This window comes from Sceloporus occidentalis, unplaced genomic scaffold (assembly GCF_023333645.1).
Source record: "Sceloporus occidentalis isolate IW3139 unplaced genomic scaffold, rSceOcc1.0.p SCAF_66, whole genome shotgun sequence".
NCBI classification, from domain to species: Eukaryota; Metazoa; Chordata; class Lepidosauria; order Squamata; family Phrynosomatidae; genus Sceloporus; species Sceloporus occidentalis.
In genome coordinates, this window is record NW_028317046.1 from 2724025 (window position 1) to 2742683 (window position 18659).

Here is an 18659-nt window from a genome sequence, read left to right on the forward strand (position 1 = left end):
TTGCTCCCCCCCCCCTTTTTTTTTTTTTGTCCTTCTATTAACCTTTCATTAGATTTGGAAAGTTTATGAAAACATAATAATGAGTTGAAATCACCTTTTTCACCCATCCATAGGACATGGCGATCACTGTATGACACAATGGTCTGTCTGGATGAAGACAATATCTGGCGTACGGAGTATTATCGGCTTGCAATCCATTCATTTAGCCTTACCAAAGCAAATGTTGGTGCCGGGCGGCCCGGCATGCGCAAAGATGCTTTTTGCTTTTTTTACGACACCTTTTTTTGTATTACTGCCCTCCACGTCATACTTGAATTCCTGCGCTATCCTTATGTGGAAAGGCAGGAGGTTTTAAAATTAAGTCTGTTTAAAAAAAAAATTAAATAAATAAATAAAAGTGTTCTTGCCCCCTCCCGATATTTCCAGCTCCTCGCAGAGTTCACCCTCTTCATTTTCTGTTCCAGGTTCTGGAAATACAATAAATGATGACAACAAAAAACTCCATTTTATTTATTTTTGTTCTTCTTTGACACAAGTTTTAAGGGCATTAATTACAGTAGGTTAAGAGATTCAGCTCTTTGAAAGTTATCTCTTCCTATTATGTCACTGATTGCCCCTAAACGATATATAGTAAGCGTGTGTGTGTCTGTGTTATTCCCTGTTTTGGGTCCGTCTGGGTTTGGTGGGCACCTGATCCTCATCAGGTTAAGGTAGAGGTGGGACATGGTACACCCGTCAGCATGTTGAGGAGAGAGACAGGCATGGGAGTACAGGGTGTTAATGGTGAGGAATAGTGGGAAGGAGAAAATAGGAAAAGGAGATGTAGGTGAGGAAGGAAAAGAAGGGGGAAGGTTGGGCGGAAAAGTGGGAAGAAGGAAAAGGTAGGTGAAGAAGAGAAAAAAGGGAGGAGGCAGAGGGTGGGCATGGAAAAGTGGGGTGTTAAAGGGAGGAATAGATGGAGTTTAAAAAAAAAAAAAAAAGGGTTTTTTGGCCACCTAACAATGGGCCCCATACACGAGTTAATAAATACATTTCTGGTGTTTTAGTGGCTGAATAGTTCAAATTCTACTTTTTTAAGCCCTTAAGGACCATGGGCTGTCCTTAAAACCCATTAAAAACAATGCATTGTGAGCCCGTACATGTACGCGCTTTGTCATGAAGGGGTTCAATTTCCATTTTCACTTTATTCTCTTGTGAAATTCATCCTTAAAATTTTAACCCAATTGAAAGTTTACCTTGTTTGTTAGATGTTAAATTAGTTGTGGAAACGCCTCTGTCCTGGTTAGGAAAACCTGTAGCTTAATGCGGGCGACAAAATGAGGTGAGACCGCGAAGGATTCTGATTTACTCGGAGCTGTAGAACATAAGTAATTCCCCGTGAAAACCGATTAAATGTATCTCCACGCCAGAGGGGGGTGTAATCCCTGTTAATGGCTCCTGGTCGTAACAAACATAATCTGCTCAGCCGGCGCAGGGCAGACTCTTATTCCATTTAGTCTCTGGCTCTTTCGAGGGTTTGCCAATGAACGCTCCAGCCGGAGGATCCTTCACTAAAAATACACATGCCCAGTCTGTGTCCTTTTGTGACCTCTAAAAATGTGATCCCGAATGCTTGTTCAGGAGCACGCTGGTACTCGGTGCTCTGATACGCTAGGAGTGTAAGTGTACACAGGTGTATGGTGTATAATTATTGCTGCTTAGACTACAATCATGGGACTGGTTTCCTCGGCTCATGCAAGTCTAGAGATTCTCAGGAGAGAGGGAAGAGAGGAAAACATAAGGGGAAAAAAAAAAGAGAGTTTTTTTTTATATAATTCTATCTACTTCAATCCTACGGATCCTTCCTGCTTTTGATCCAAAAGAAGGCAAAACAAAACCCTAATTAACCCTAATTTTTTTATTTATTTTTTTTATTTTGATAATTTTGGGGAAAATATTAATTCTTGACTCCAAAAGGTAATCTGATTTCTCCTATGATCGAGAAGCTCTAAAATATGAATTTTTTTTTCTATCGTTTATACCCCTGTATGTTGTTGAAGGATTCCGATGTATCTGATAGAACCCTCTCTGTTGGCAGTGAATTCCGTACCTTTACTGCCCTCACTGTAAAGAATCCCTTTCTTTGTTGCGCCTGAAATCTCCGCTCTTCCCGTCTCAGAGGCCAACCTCTTGTACGTTTCTGTTAATGAACCGGTCTCTGGTCTGGAGAGCTCTATTTCGTCCCGCATGTATTTATACTTAATATCCCCTCTAAGACTTTTTTTTTTTTTATTATTTTATTTTATCAGAATACCTTCTTGGCCTTTGCAGCTGCTGACTGGCATTGAGAACCGTTGCGAAGTCTGTTGTCTTTCCTTCTCCTTAGTAGTTTTTCCCAGGAGAATAACTATTTATATGTTGCATTGTTATTGTTCCCATAATGCATAACCTTATATTTGTCTGTACTGAACCTCATTTGCCTGCCTGGCCTCCCCTCCGATTCAAGATGTATTCTTGAATGTATGCCTTTAACGACCCTTCAAATAATTTTCCCACTACAGATGTCAAGCTCACTGGCCTGTAGTTGCCTGGCTGGGATTTTGATCCCTTTTTAAATATTGGTGCCACATCTTCCCCTCACCAGTCTATTGGAAACAATGGTCAGGCCAGAATTGGGCTTCGCTCCTTAAGTACCCTTGGGTGTATGCCCTCCGACCCTGGGGTCTTGTCTACCTTAAGTGCGTTTAATTGATTAAGCACTTTTTCTTTTGTCACCCAATCCCCAAGTTCCTTAAAATCAGCCAGCAGTTCAGCCGCTTTCTCTCGGTCATCAATAACCAAATTTCCCATTTCCGACAGGAAAAAAACTAACTCCCCACCATCCATTTACATACTTCAAAATTAAAAAAACAAAACAAAAAAACCTCCTTAGCAACCAGTTTCTCGTTTTCCAATTTAGCCATTTTTAATCGCTTCTTGTACTCCTATAAAGGATGCTGCTGATTGCTCTTTTATAATGTTTGAATGTAAATTATATATATGGTTATCTTGTTAACCCTTTGCTGGCTCTCCAGGGGGAAACCTGCCTGCTAGGGAAATGGACGTTTGTCTAAGGGGAGAAGTTGAGCAACCAAGGAAGTCTCGAATTATTTTGAAGGACTTTGAGTCAATAAATATTTAATAAAAATTGTAAATTAGTGCATTGTCATTGGTTTAGCAAAATAAGAAGGAATGGGGGAGGGGTAAACTGTAAAGTAAAAAAAAAAAAAAAAGTAAGGACTGCTTCTGGAAGGCGAAGACAGTTGGCAGCTATGCTTTTTTTAGGAGTCAAAATGAAGACGTGATGTTTTCAGTACACAGTGCTTATTTTAGTATATAATTAGTGTTTAATATAAAACAATAATAGTTTTATTGGGAATGCACGAGTGGTTGCTATGGCATCACCGGCTCATTTGGGAAGCACAGACGCCGGCTACGCAGAGCCGGTTGTGGGAATTGAGTCACGGCGTGACGTCGGCTGCAGCCGACAGACTTTATTAAAAGAAATGTCTAACGTCAGTAATAAGTAATAACCAGAAGCTCCGTCCATCGCTCGTCAGGATTTTAGATCTACGCTCTAAATATACAGTCTTTAGAATCTTGTCTAAAGTGCCTGTTACTTTTCCCTTTTGTACATCGCTGTGGCATTTGTTGTTGCTATATGTATATATTGACCAGAGAGAGAGTATAGATGTATATGATATGATATATATAATGTGTACCGCGGTAGAGTGGAGGTGAAACATTGATATTTCTATAGATTCCGTGTTTGGAGGTGAATCCGGGATTCGGAGCGGCAGCCGCCGGGTGTCATACAGACCGCCGGCTATTTATGGCCCACCAGCTGTTAAAGTGGATTTAAATGGCCCTTGTGCTATTCCGGTGTTTCCAGGTTTCTATAGATATTTTCACAGCTCGCTCTCTCATCTGGGAAACACAAACTGCTTGGTCAGTAAAAGGGATTTCGTTTCACATCCCTGCCCCAAAGTACAGCAGGGGCCACACTTTACTTTCTAGGCAGCGAAGATGTTACCTGGGATGACTACAGCTCACGGGGTTCTAGAGAAATAACCAAAGCTGCGTAAAATATAAATTTAAATAAAAACGGGGTTTTATCTCATTTCCCCCCCCCCATAAACTCCCTTTATTTGCAGACCTGGGGGCCGCCATTGTGGGCAGTAATGCCATTATTTTGGGTGATACTTTATGCTAATAAAGTTCTTTTTCTAATGAAGTCCTTTCCTCCATAGACTTTAATGAGCTATAGAGTCCCTTTGGGTTATTGAGACTGTGCCATTCTATTTTTTAACTCAAAGCAGTACGATACCGAGGCTTTGTGTTTGCTTAGTAGATCGAGCACAAATATGCAGCTGTCTACAAACATATGAAAATAAAAATGGTTTTTTTTTGTATTTATTGGTCGGTTTTATTAGAGCAGTGACCTGGGGATCCGAATATCTATGCTTTTTAGGTTTTTACGCTCCCCTATTTTAGTATTTTTTTTTTTCACTGTGCATATTTGCAGGTTCTGTGCCAACCTGGTCCCCTCCCGTCACGCAGATCCTCGTTAACGGAGTCCGGGGACATCGTTACTGCACGTCTAGTCTGAAAAAAAAAAAAATCAAAACTTTAAATCAACAAAATGGTTAAAAAGTATCAGCGCCCTAAAATGATACTTTTTAATACAATCTATTGAACCTGTTTATCTTTCATTAAATGCTACACAATCCGTTGACGATTTATTCTCTTGATTACCCCCTGAATCCGCTCGCTGTTATCATTCCTTTACTCTCTGCTTCACATCCATCGTCCCGTTACCTACCAGGGGGAAATACGACGTCCGATTAGACCAAACATTGGATATATGATCCCGGAACATCGATTCAATCAAAAAACATGATCACAAAACCAATCTGGAACTGGGAGTCGTCCCCCCCCCCCCCCCCCCACACACACACACACACAGAACGGCCAGCTCTAGAACGTAGAAAGCATGCGCAAGGTGACTGCACTAAATTTACAAGGAAAATAAGTGATAAGAATATCGCGTTATAGAGACAGTCAGAGGTAAACGGGCCCAAAATAATAAAAAAGGTGCGGATCAGGCGGTTTTATTGGCTGCATGGTGATGAGCTACTATTTAAACGCCACGTAGTTATCATTGCAACAAAAAAAAAAAATGCAGATTCATATTTTTGGCAACTTTCTCCTGGCCTTTGTGTATCTGCCCCCCCCCCCCCCCTTCCGGGGAAGACTGGGTCACTTGGGCTTTATTTCATCTCGTCCCACATCAGCCGACAGCTCTCTGATTTCACGGGGTTAATACAGATCCCAGGGTCAGGTGACCTCCATGCAATGACACCGACGGGGGATGTAAGAGCGTGCCAGTGATGTCATATTCCCACCTACAGTAAATCACATAGGATGATGTCATATACACCGTAATACTAATGTATAGAGGATGCTACGTGACCCAATCCCAGAACGGTCGATGACGTCGCCCTGCTATAGGCGGGGAAGCATTAGAGCGTTACGCATGCCGTTTTATGATTCTATTTACAAACCGCTAAACGAATGCAGGCAGAGGTCGGTTACTGGAGACCGCCAGCCATGGGCTTATTATAAGCCTTATGTTTGGACGCCAGCCCAGGCCCTCCATGTTTATTCTAGAATAATCCAGTAATTTGCACCTTTTATGAGACACAAAAACTACCCCCCCCTCCATGTGTGATGCAAACTCCTCTTGTCTGTTTATTCATTGAAACAACTCCCAGCACGTTTAGCCAGCCACAGACTGGCTGAGCACACTAGGGGTTGTAGTTCGCAGCTATCCGGCATTAGATTGCTCTTTCTCGGTGGAGCGTGGAGGTGGAAGCCGGGAAGCTGCAGCTTCGGCCATAGACGCCCTTATCCCAGCCCTGGGGTCCATGGTGCTGATGCTGCAGCTGAGGCCTCAAACTGCGCGTGCACATCACCTCGTGAACACTAGGGGGAGCCAATCACAGCTCGTCATTCGCAATCCCTAATCTCCTCAACTCATCCTTTAATCCCCGCCCACCTGAACCTCTGCATCTCGGATTGGTTTAGGATTTCTTGTGCGAAGCCGCCATTGAACGGCAGTGCTGCCGTTCTGTAGTGACGCACGACGTGGGAGCCGGCGCAGGCTGCGCTAGGTTGTGTGGACTCAGACTGAGACAGACGGCGGAGGAGGCAGCATCAGCCCAGCAGCGCAGCGCACCCACCAGGCCACCCTTCTTCACACGACCGCCAGCCCGCACTCCACACAACTCCATGGCGGGGCTTCCCTCCGCTGGCTAACCTGGCCACCCGCCACTGCGCAAGGTAAGGCTTTCTAGCCTGTCGCGATATGGAGAGGGCGGGGCTTCGTATCGGGACAGTGGATGGGTGTGGCGTAAATCGCAGTGACATCAGATTACATCATCGCCCCTCCTGGGTGAGATGAATAGTGATAAATATTAGTACATGTCGGTATGGATAGCGCTCACACTGCGATCAGCTGTTTAGGTAAATCCCCGCAGGAAGATCAGCAGATGAAAAAAGTATATTTTTATATGGTGCGTCCCTATATATATATATATAAATAAAGAAATTGTACTAGTGTGCATATAGTCATGAGCTTGTGTGTTTGTGTGTGTGTGATATATATATATATATATATATATATATATGTGTGTGTTTGTGTTTCTATGTGTATATATTTATATATTTAAAGTATATGTGTGTATATAATATATATAGTATGTGTATATACCGTTCATATAATATGTAGACAAATATATGACTGTTTGGAAATCTATGTGACGGTTTTGCGGTTTTATTAGAAATGCCCATAAATATTGTCTTTAGTAATTGGTCCTCTCCCTGATCCATTAATCCGGCCTCATCCTCACTGCCTATTTAACCCTTTAGACCCTCTGGAAAATCAGTGTTGTTGCATATGACGCCATGGCCTAGTATGAAGGGGGGGGGGGTGTCAGCATTCAGTGCAGCAAACCCCCGGGACGGTCCCTAGAATTAATAAATCAGCGCGCTCCTCCTCAGAGGGTTCGCTCGTTGTTATTCGGTTCCGCCGGAGACTTGCTCTGGAAATATGTCTTTAATTAAGTGCAGTCGCCCGGGGTGACGGCTCGGCATGCACTGTGGTCAGGCTGCAGACACGACAGGGCGTGAGAGAAGCTGCAGTCCTGTCTTGAATTTATTAACAATGCTGCTCCGGAGGTCTGTTTTCTCCTTTTTCGCGGTGGAATTCTCCGCGCTCTCCCCCGCCCCAATTATTTCTGCCTTCTCGGGAAGCGATGGCTTTTCCGGCCGCTCTGTCCGTAGAAAGATCCATAACTTCGTTTCATCTATCGGAGGCGCTGCAAACTATTTTATTCGACAGCCGCTGCGTTTTCCGCTTCTGGATGAGACTCCTGCTCCTGCCCCCCCCTTTTTTTTTCTTCCATATCCATATTTTATTCCATCATAAGTGGATATTTGATCCCGTGTTCCGTGTCCAGATGAGCGTTCCAGATGTTTGCCGGCTTCACTAGCTGTAGCAGCCATATTAAGTGAAAGCCCAAGATGGCAGCACACAGCATCTCCCTGGCCTAGCCGCCTCCAGCACATATACGCTCGCAATTATTTATTACCCGAGAAACCTCGCATCGTAGCACAGATTCTCACTTCGCTTTACCTTCAAAATCTGCAATATATCTTACAGTCATACCTGTCAGAATGATTACTAGCATTAAAAATCTTTTTTTATTATGGAAATATATATATTTTTTATGTTTAGGCATTTAACATATTGGGTTGATCAGCCTTTGTGACGCTGCATATATTTTGCTATAGGTGATTGCTGTGTGTTTTGTTAAGAGTTAAAATGTTCACGACACTTACCAGAGCATAAAATAAACCCAAAGTTTATTACACTAAAGGTACGTTAGACAAGTCTTGCGTGATTAAACAAGGACCCCCATTGTGGCGGCAGCCATGTAAGCAAGTAACACCCGTATGTCATAGTCCTGGTCGGTGGTCCGGGCAGGTGTACATTTGTAATTTGGTTAAAACAGGTGTTTTTTTTTGCACAGAAATATATTTTAGCTCGAGGGTCCTCAGGCTGTAGGTAGCTCAGAGCGACTTCCCAGTGTGTAGAATACCCCGATACTGGTTTAAGTTAAGGGTACTTTACCCCAGTGTTACTTTTGGTTCGTGAGATGGACTGGGTTCTTGATTTTGTTTACCCTAGACGATGCCAAAAGTACCCATACAGCTAAGAGGGACCGCGGCAGAGGATGATGTGAGCATCCCCAATATTCCTGCCAGAAAAATGAATCAGCACCCAGCCGTGGGCAGGGATATGCAGATCGGCGCTTGTCCTTCATGGTGGCCACACCCATTTATTGATTAAAATCTGTGGGCTTTAAAACATGACATAACAGTGTTTTGCATGCACGGATTAAGATTTATTGCCCACCCTGTGGGGGGGGGGGAATGTTGACACCGCTGCCCCAAGGCACATGCTGCTTTCAGATTAGTTGATTAGTGCTTTTAAAGTGCAGAGGAGTCGCCCTCCGGAACACCTGTCTGTCAGGCAGGTGCTTTAAATGCACAGCCTCCTCGGCGTGAGATCCGGCCGAAGCATTTGCCTCTATGCGGGGTGGGCTGTGCTATAAAGCAGTGCGTTCTATTATCATATTCGAGTATTAAATGATATGACATAATTTAATAACATGCCACACTCACCAATGGATTCTTGGCATTAATGGCCATGTCTCATTGTGCTGGCAACTCTTCCCTCGGCTTGCTCTTATTGTCCTTTAATTACCCAGCGGAGCTATTGTGCAGACTTATGGAGCAAGTAGTGGCATTTGGACAACAGAATAGGCCTCCCGCTACCTGTATAGGTGTGCCCAGCAGCCCAAAGATGTTAATGATTACCTTTTAGTGGGCCAGTACCCTTAATTTAAGATGAGGATCTAAATATATACATTACTGGTCCTTCTAATTTTCAGGGTATGGACAGCTTATGTGAAGCGCTTACTGTAGAACTGCTGGCTCCCTAAAGGTTATCACAAACTTATTCGTATTGGTCCATTACCATTCCAGCAGTTTTATGGTTAATGGAGGTGACATCGGGTCCCGGAGGAGATGCACAAGGGACAGTTTAGGAGTTGAGGACACATTTAGGTAATAAGTTAGGAACCAGACAAATCTTGCTATTTTTTTTTTTTTTTTTTGAGATGCAAAAGAGTTGCACCCAAAAATGTGAGAGCCGGATCGGGAAATCTAGGAGCCACGGCTAACTGGCTTCTGGGATTTGCCAAGCCCTGTAGTACACATCACATGACCGGGGTGAACAGTAATTGGGTAATATGTAAGGATTATTCTCCGGAGGCAGCCAATGAACTACAGCCTCATATCTCTTCATACAACACAAGAAACAATGCATCCCCCATCATACAATTTATAAATGGGGGATACATTGTTTCCAGTTGATTAGGGAAATATCTGGCCTTCTCACCTTATTTTTGTAGCTAAAGCAAACCGTTAGAACCGGTAGCTCAGTGTAAGGGGGATGTGTGCAGCTAATATGCAGCTGTTTATTAGATATTTAGAAATGAGCCTCGTGTGTCACTTGATAATGAGTCAGCCTGGAACTGCATACCCCAGTTAAGAGCTACTTTCTAAAAGAGAATGAAATCAAATCAATATTTGAGCTTGTAACTAGGGAAAAATGCAGAATCCTTACATATATCATAGCTTATGGATAGCGATCCTACAGGTTTTTGACTAACAAGTCTGCCGGTGACTAAAGGGTAAATCCTAGTTATATATAAGGTCGGCACTTATTATATTTGAAATGTTTTTATTTAATGTATATTTAGGGATTTGGAATGCGAGACGTTAAGTGATCCTTGTACGGGGGAAAAAAGTGGAAGTGTCTAAATTTGTCTGGGACTCATAGGAAATGAGTTGTGTGATGTCACAGGCGAATGGTGCTGGTTGCCATGGAGACCACGTGACAGAAAAGGGAAATCTGACGCTTCAATTAAAAAAGGATCATGAGAAATAGTGCTTACCCATGAGAAAGCATTAATAAAAGATAACTTTACCTTGTCCCTGCGCCTGAAGGTGACCTAATCACGTCATCGGCACAGAGCCAACGTCTTTAACCCAACGCGGGCTAGATATGTAACTAAGGATTTACTGCTTTCAAGTGACCGGCAGCCAGAAGGCGTCATTAAGAAATCAACTGTGACCAGTCAACGCAAGCAGTTTAATTGGTAATAAAATCATGCAAGCAGTGTTTTTAATTAAGCCTAGTTCTTAAAAAGAATAAAAATTAGCCATTCTATCAATATGCAGAAAAAATACACTGCTGCAGAATATGATGGCGCTATATAAATCAGTAGTGTTACTCTTACGAGTGCTGTAATGAACCTGCTTTGACAGGTCAGGAATAATCTGTTACCAATATTGATTTCTATAGTGACATCATATTCCGCAGAGCCAGGCCTGTCCTGTCCTAAGCGGCAGGGTTCAGCTGAATCTCGTAGAGCCACTGCTGAGTTTAGCCAAAGTCAGCGAGATCTCTACTCAGCGATGTCTATAGCCCTGAAATCCCTGAATTTGTGGAGTTCAGGTGGGGAAGTTGATTTTTTTTAGCTGCATCTAAACCAGAGCTGTTTTTTTAGCACCTAAAGGGACACTACTGCTTATGATAGCAAGGAGGGTCCTTTAAATTTTCATGGTGGCCCCCCATTGCAGATGCAATGCAATCCCACCCCAGCTATTTTCTATGCAGGAGATGTGTGATATACTTGTTATACTGCAGCTTCTCCCTAAAGTCTCCCATTATTACTTAGTAGGTTAAATGGATGCATATTAAAATAATTGCAAAGTACCCTGGGATACTGGTGTTAAGTAAAGTGTTTCAAAACAATTTTGCAACAGATGTTTCAAGTAGTTCTTAACATTTTGGTGAATTATGCCAACAATGTATCAAGCCTTGAAAGAAAAAAAAATGCTACAGCTAACCGGGATGTACTTTTAGAGAGGACAGTTTGGACTGGGTTATGTTGGGGACCAGCACAGGCAAACATGCAACTGGAAGAGGGGAAGTCCGAGGAGAAATTACTTAAATCTAATGATCATATTTATCTGCCCACCCAACCCAGGCACTACACTGAATTAGTTCTAGCAACAATCCTGCTTAAAACACAAAACCACAACACCTGAACTAAAACAGGAGGGCAAACAACAAGGCGCTTACCAGCAGGGGATGGAGGTGCAACTGAGCAAGCAGAGCAACTGGGCAGGGTGGGTTAAATAGCACTGGGTCTGGTACAGCAATAGAACACTGATCACTCAAACTAGAACAAAGCAGACGAGCACAGATAAATGGATTCACACCACTGCTGCATCATACATAGCAAGGCCTGTAGCCCAGCCAAGTGCTCCAGTAGAACACTGATCACCTGAACTACACCAAAGCAGATGAGCACAGATACATGGATGCACTCCACTCTTGTAGCATACATAACAAAGGTTGTAGCCCAGCCAGGTACTGGGGTAGAACACTGATCACCTGAACTAGAGAAAAGCAGATGAGCACAGATTGCTGGATTCACACCACCGTTGTAGCATACATAGGGATGCCTGTAACCAGGCCCTGAACATATAGCATTGGCTGTTGTAATGGTTTGTCCCCGGTGAGCTGACGGGTTTTTCTAATAATGGCCCTTTGCGCTCGGCCAGATCTAGATGATTCCTGATATCTGGAGGTATTTAAGATGTGGGATGAGGCTGGGAAGTGACCTCTGCTGTGGGAAATAAGCTGATTATTTGCTTGCGGAGTTCGGTGACCTGAGATAACACGCACACACACACTTACTTGCCTTCAGTTTTTCTGCTTGCTCAATAAACGTTTTGAACAAACAACTCCTAGATACTTAATAAGAAATGTGTTTTATGGACTAGTTGGAAAGCTAGTAATATTGAGTTATTGGGGTCATTTTATCTCTGTGACACCCACCCCACGCGGGGTCTGCACTTAGGCAGAGGTCATCAATTCAAACCAGTTCTTTTAAGAGCATCTGGCAGAACCTGAACAGCTGGCCCGGTAGGTGGTTTGGATGTCTACATGAATGTGAAGGGAGTTTTGGTTACCCTTTGTACCCTTTGAGATCAGACTATAGGTATATTGGTGTCGGCTATTGGCTGTGTTCCAGCGTGTTTATGACCAACAGGATCCCTTTATATAAGGACTCCAAGACAGGCAGCAGGAAGGAGCCCAGCCCGTATATCCGTAAACACATCGGAAAACCAAAGAAAAGAAGCCCGGGCCCCTGGATAAAAGGCTCGCCCGGTGTTTATAGGCAGCATACGCCCTCTGTGAGAAAGCACTGAAAACAGGCATATAACGTGGATTGTGCTAAATGATTAAAATGAACTGTAATGGTGGACTAAATACAACACGGGATGGTTTTCATGCCCTAGATTTCTTCTATATTCAGGGATCCTTACAGGCTAATGGTAGCCCCCCGAACTGTTGGGTACTATTACATTTCATTAAATAAAAAAAACATTTAGTTTTCTTAGCCAGGCAGTTCGTACATTCCTGCATGAACACGGGTGAATACGCCATTCATGTTTCCAGAGATCCGGTAATATATAATATGTATATGAACCAAAAATGTATAAACTGTTAAAAGACAGCATTTAGTCTTGTTTTGTTTGACCACTTTGTTGAGTTTGTCTGATCCCCAAGAGGTTCTGTAGCAGGCGCCAATCTTAATACGGGTGATACCAGTTTCCTTGTGTAGAGCAAATTTGTTTTATGCGGAAATGATGATATTTAGAACACATTCCTTTTGGTCCAGCGATTCTCTGGTAGAAGGGCTGCAGGTGGTTTTTCCCCAGGTTTTTACCCAATTCCACATTTTTGTTGAGAAAAGCCGCAGTCACTGAGGGTTTATTCACTAAAGGGAGAGTTAGCAGGAGAGTTCGGCTTTCATCTCATGGCCTTTATTTTACATTATTAAGGGCCAACCCCAGCGAGCTTCACTTCAAGCAACAGCTTGTCCGGCCCTGCGTAAAGCATATTTAAATCAGGGAGATTTCTTGAAAGCCACAACAGCGATTGAACTATGCATTATGCAGGGCCAGCTCAGCCCTGCCAAGGATGGCCCTGTACAATGCATAGTGAAACCGTACTTCTCTTGCCAATTCCCAGACTTTTAAATAAAAGTTTGGGGAAAATAATAAACTGGGTATTTGGTTGTATTATTCATAGATAATGCAGAAAGGGCGTTGCGTAAGTCCAGCATTTCATCCTAACACATCTGTTTCTTTTTGGACTGAGTTCAGGTTTCAGCGTGTGACCCCCGAGCTGCCACCGGCAGGAAGTTGATGGCGTCCAACAGGAAGTGTAGGGACCCAACTGTGTCCAGCGTCCCAACTTTGTGTCTCAAGTTGGTCGCGTGTTGCATGCTGTACCTCCGAGTTGGTGGTCATGTCCGGCCGCTTGTTCCGAGTCCCCTTAACGTGGATCTTCCCCACAAGCTCGACATTTTTTACGCTTAGTGGTTTTTTTTATAATATTTTTCCATAGGGAAACCCATCGCAAGAATAGATCAAGCAACGAGTGTGTTCTGTATGCCGGAGCCTGGAAAAATGATTCATCCTGGGAGAGCGGGTGTATGAGATCATCCCATAATGCTTTCTTGGGAAAGGTGGCTGCTTCTTTGTCTAGTCGATCCCCTCCCTGCCGGAGCCTCCCTGCAGGTTCATATTTTTCACGAGGCCGGTGTCTTTACGGGCAAAAAAAATACCACGTCAGTAAAATTAATAACAAGCAGTTATCGCCAACAAAGAGAGTCGCGTGATATATGTCTCTCTGCACCTTCCTGCGGCAGTCAAATGGTTAACATAGAATTATCCAAGATTTATTTATTTACATATTTTTATATATTGTTTTTATTATTATAAAGGCTTAAGGTTTAAGAAAAAAAACCATATAATTCTGTTTTTTGAGCAGTCTGTATAATGTAGGTCAGCGGAGCGGCAGATCTCTTGAATCCAGACAATGAAGTCTCTTGCAGCAGGAAAAACGGTTCGATTAAGATACAAACATTTTTCATCTTGCGAATCGTTTTGAGAAAAAACAAAAACAGGAGAGAATTGTTATTATAATTACAAAACGTTTATAAATTCCAGTTTTCAGAAGAGTAAACAAGAATTGCACCCTGTCTGCAACCCGAGGAGTCTGAGAGATCTGTTAATCCCGAGTGCGCCTTCTCCCAGAGAAAGCAGAGCTCTGTTCAAATTTGCTATAGAATAAATATATATATATTTCACTTAGGAATTTATTTGTTTTTGAAATAAAAGGACATTTTTACCCATTAAAATAATATGAAATAGATCAGAAATCCAGCGCAGATGGAGTTAATGTTGTAAATGACTATTGTAGCTAGAAAACTGGATGATTTTTTATGGAATCTCTTCATAGGCGTACAGAGGCCCTTTATCACTCCCATCACAACTTTATCACTCCCATCACTCCTTCATCACAACTTTATCACTCCCATCACTCCCATCACAACTGTATCACTCCTGTGTTCCAATGGCCCTTTATCACTCCCATCACTCCTGTGTTCCAATGGCCCTTCATCACTCCCATCACTCCTGTGTTCCAATGGCCCCTTATCACTCCCATCACTCCTGTGTTCCAATGGCACGTTGTGTTCGCTGATCCAAGTTTAAGTTTAAAAGGCTAATTGATTGTTAAATAATCGCAAAAGTTTTCTAACAGCTAGACATTTTCTGGGTTTTCCATGAAAACAGCTCAGTGACCCCAAACTTTTGGAATGTAGAGAGATATATATATATATATATCTCGTATATATTCATTGCATCTGCAAGTTTTGAGCTCACAATGCTATCTATTGGCAGGAAGTACAGAAATACATCCTTTGTCCTTTTTTCATTCAAAACTTTCTTTAATGTTTTTGTTTAGTGTGGATGTTTTAGAGGAAAAGGGAAGTTCTGTCCCGTTCTAGCTGTCTGGATGCACGGTTTGGAATGTGATTTATTTCCATCAAGCTTTCTGCTAGGATGGCAGGATTCTACCCAACGTGTGTCAGTGTTCTAGAGCTTCCGTGCCTTGAATGCCCGCCGCGGGCTGCCACACATTGCACTTAACCAATGAAAAACATGCTCCTGTAGCCCACAATATTTTGGAAATCAGAGCTACGTTCCGTGTGTGTTTGAGACCCGGCCCTTTGTTACTTTCTATGGGATGCAGATCATTACAATGTAGAGTCATCACGCAGGAACCTCTCTTCCCCACGCTCTCTTGCATCACTGTGAGGATGCGTGAATTAAAGCAGTGACATCATAACTTGCCATTATTCGTTCACTGTTCTGGACTTCTTATATACGCAGGGCCCCTGTCACATCTTATGATGAAGGCACCAAACAAATAATATTAACTGATTAAGGTTTTACGTCGTTACAGCAGTAGAAACGGGCAGGCTAGACGGGGGCCGATCTGCCGGCAGACTCTGTGCTTTATGAATGTATAGACTGCCGCGCCCTGGCCCCGGAATCGCAGCCTGATGTACATTATGTGAATGATGCTTTACGTAATTTCATCGCAGCAATCTATAATCCGGTAATAAAGTGTAAATGGGCGTTGGTAGCGCAGTTGAAATGGTTTTATGTTGCGCTCTCTTTCTTTCATACCGGAAAGGGCTCCGGTTATAAAAACACTCCCTTTATTATAGATCTTCTCTTTGATTTGCAGGAAGAGGACCTAAAGTCTACAGCCTCTACGCGAGAACACCTATCTAAATTGTTACCGCTCAACCCTTCCCCCCTCCACGGATCAAGATGTCGGGTGCCTCTGTGAAAGTGGCGGTCCGGGTTCGCCCCTTCAATTCCAGGGAGCTTAGCAAAGATTCGAAGTGCATCATTCAGATGCAGGGCAACTCTACCAGTAAGTAGACGCCGCGCACGCACCATTTCTGGATGCTGGTTTCCATGGGAACTGAGATGACATCATCTGCAGAGCCTCTCGGGAGGCAGAACGCCGGGTGGTTTGCAGCTCCCCGCTATGTATTATTCAGCTGATCGAGCAGCGAGTCAGGGGTCTCCTCTGGGCTCCTTACTTACGTCAGGGGCCAAACACCTGTCTATGGGCATGAGTAAAAAAATATGTTATTTAAAGGCTGTCAGAGGATCATGATCTGTCACTTGTACACGTCGTGGTCTCTTGGACAGTCTCATTTCCCCGTTCTCTGGCTCAGTCTCATCTTGCTTGCTTTGTCCTTGAATCTGTCACTTTGCAGACTGATAATAAGATCGGTCTCTCTATCTATAAAAAACATTTATTTGTATATCTAAAAAGAAAAAAAAATGTCTCTTTTGCTGCTCAATTTTCATTTTTATTTTGTACGGAGGCTAAAATATTAAAATTTCCACAACTTTTTTTTTTTTAATTTCCAGATTATATTAATAATAATAATAATAATATATTTTATTTATATGGTGCCAGCAATTTACGCAGCTTCACAAATGCATTAAAATGTATTAAAAATAACGATATTAACAATTTTAAAAGTTGGGATATTGGTTTTGTTTTATTTAAAAAAGGTGATTATTAGGAAATGGATGTTATAATCTCACTACGTTCAAAAATCTAAATCGTTTTTAACCCTAAAACTAAGAATTCAAGATTTAGATTTCTGAACCTACTGAGTTCATAAAACCCATTTCCTAATGAACATCTTTCTAAAATAAAACAGAAAAAAAAATCAGACTTTTAAAATTGTTAATAAAAAATAACTGAACATGACATCACTGAGTGGGCGGAATTCTGTTCTACAACTTGCTTTCTATTGGTCAGATTTGAGCTCTCTTAAGGCGCAGTTTGCTTTTGGGCTCACTTACAAATATATAGAGCAAATCAGAGGTTTTAAATTTCAGTCAAACACAAGAAGAATTGGGTTCCCCAAAACTATATTGAATTCTGGTGTTTCAAAATGTAATTTATTTTGTAGAATGGCTTTATAATGTTTTTTATGTATGTTTTTTGTATATATATTCGGATTAGGTGCGTAGAAATGCCAGCTTTATTGATTATTGGTTACTGATCGCAATGTGTTTATTTAGTTGTCAGTCTATCGAGCGCATTCTGATGCAGAGATGAAAAGGATCAATAAAACATTGTCAGATGTATCAGTTGAATGATGTTTATCAGATCGTCCCGTTGTCTTGTTACCCAGTAAAGAGAATCTGATGGGCTGGGGAGATAAGGGAACCATTGTGAAAATAGTTGTCATAGAATAGCTTAGTGATGTCATTATAGTGTGAATTGCATTCATCGTGTCCCACCGTGACCTGTGACTGCTACCTCTGCTAAACCAATATATATAACTTTGTTTCATTTGTGGCTTTGGCTCTGCATTGTTTTTACACAGAGGTCGCGGGGGGGGGGGCTACGCCAACAAACCCTGTGGCTTTGCTGATGAGATGCTATCTGTCTGTCTGTTAGATGAGAATACAAACCAATGGCTGGTTTATGGTCTATAAGAGATATCCGCACCGGGCCGTAAGGAAAGCATTGAGACCGTCCCCCTGGACCACGATGCAGGAAACATTTATTTTAATAAACATTTTACTAGTAGGGCTTCTTTAAAGAGACTCTCCAGGCATTATATGAACTTAAGCGCTGTGTGATCCCTTTAAATTCTTGACGCAGCCAATCAGTGGCAAGAAATGTTGGACAAAAGAGTAGAAGGGCAGCTGCAGCGACAGGGCTGCAACTTCCAGCTAAAGTAAGTTTTTTTTTTTTTGTTTTTTTTTTTTTCTTCTTCTTTAAGAAGAATGCATATTAAAGTAGTCTCAGAGGGTTGGGGTTACCCACAGAGTACTGTAGTAAGCCCTATTCCTTAATGAGGGTGTCAGGGGCATTAAACTTTTAAATGATTCCTGCAAAAAATGGAATTTCTGGATGTTGGGAACACAGGAACGTTTCAATCAGCATGTGATTCTTACTGTGTTTTGTGGCTATTTTGGGATCATACCGAAGTAAGGAAAGAATGCAGTAGCGAGGCCGACGCCGAGCGTAGCCAGAACAATGACTTGGGGTTTGAAGCTGACGTATTTCTGCTCCGCTTCTAGGGTATTTAGCGGCGGGCAGAGAAGTGGTAATGGGTATTACTGAAAAAATCACTGCCCATCGTCCTGATGATCAGGAAAAGTAAACTAAAAAAAGCCAAATCATCAGAAATAATAGATTTAGTGAGTACCATGACCCTGATCCCAGTATATTAGGGGGGGGGGGCACTACCTTTTGTTCCGGGCCCCCATTAGCGAGAGATTAGCCACCTGGGCAGGAAACTCTCACGTTTCATTTTTCTCTGCATTGTGACCTTGAGCTCGTTCCCGCTGGTTTTCTATTGTAACCAAAGCTTTGCTGATCTGCGCTTTGACCCTGCATTGTGGGGACCCCCGGCAGAGGTGGCAGGGGGGGGGGAGCCGTAGCCAAAACAAGATAAGTCCATGGACAGCAAAGATAAAGTATTGCTGCGTCCATGTATTATATATATATTTACGGTGTGTAAGAGTACAGA

General features: G+C 42.6%; 1 protein-coding gene across 4 annotated transcripts in view; it reads left to right on the forward strand.

The window, feature by feature from the left end:
- The first annotated feature begins 15915 nt into the window (after positions 1-15915).
- The window catches only part of LOC149286879 (kinesin-like protein KIF1B), a 49990-nt gene continuing 47246 nt past the window's right edge, over positions 15916-18659 (forward strand). For all 4 annotated transcript variants that reach the window (XM_089493751.1, XM_089493752.1, XM_089493753.1 and 1 more), the window contains exon 1: positions 15916-16021. In XM_089493751.1, coding sequence (XP_089349877.1) covers positions 15916-16021 — 106 coding nt within the window. The remainder of the gene's footprint in view (positions 16022-18659) is intronic.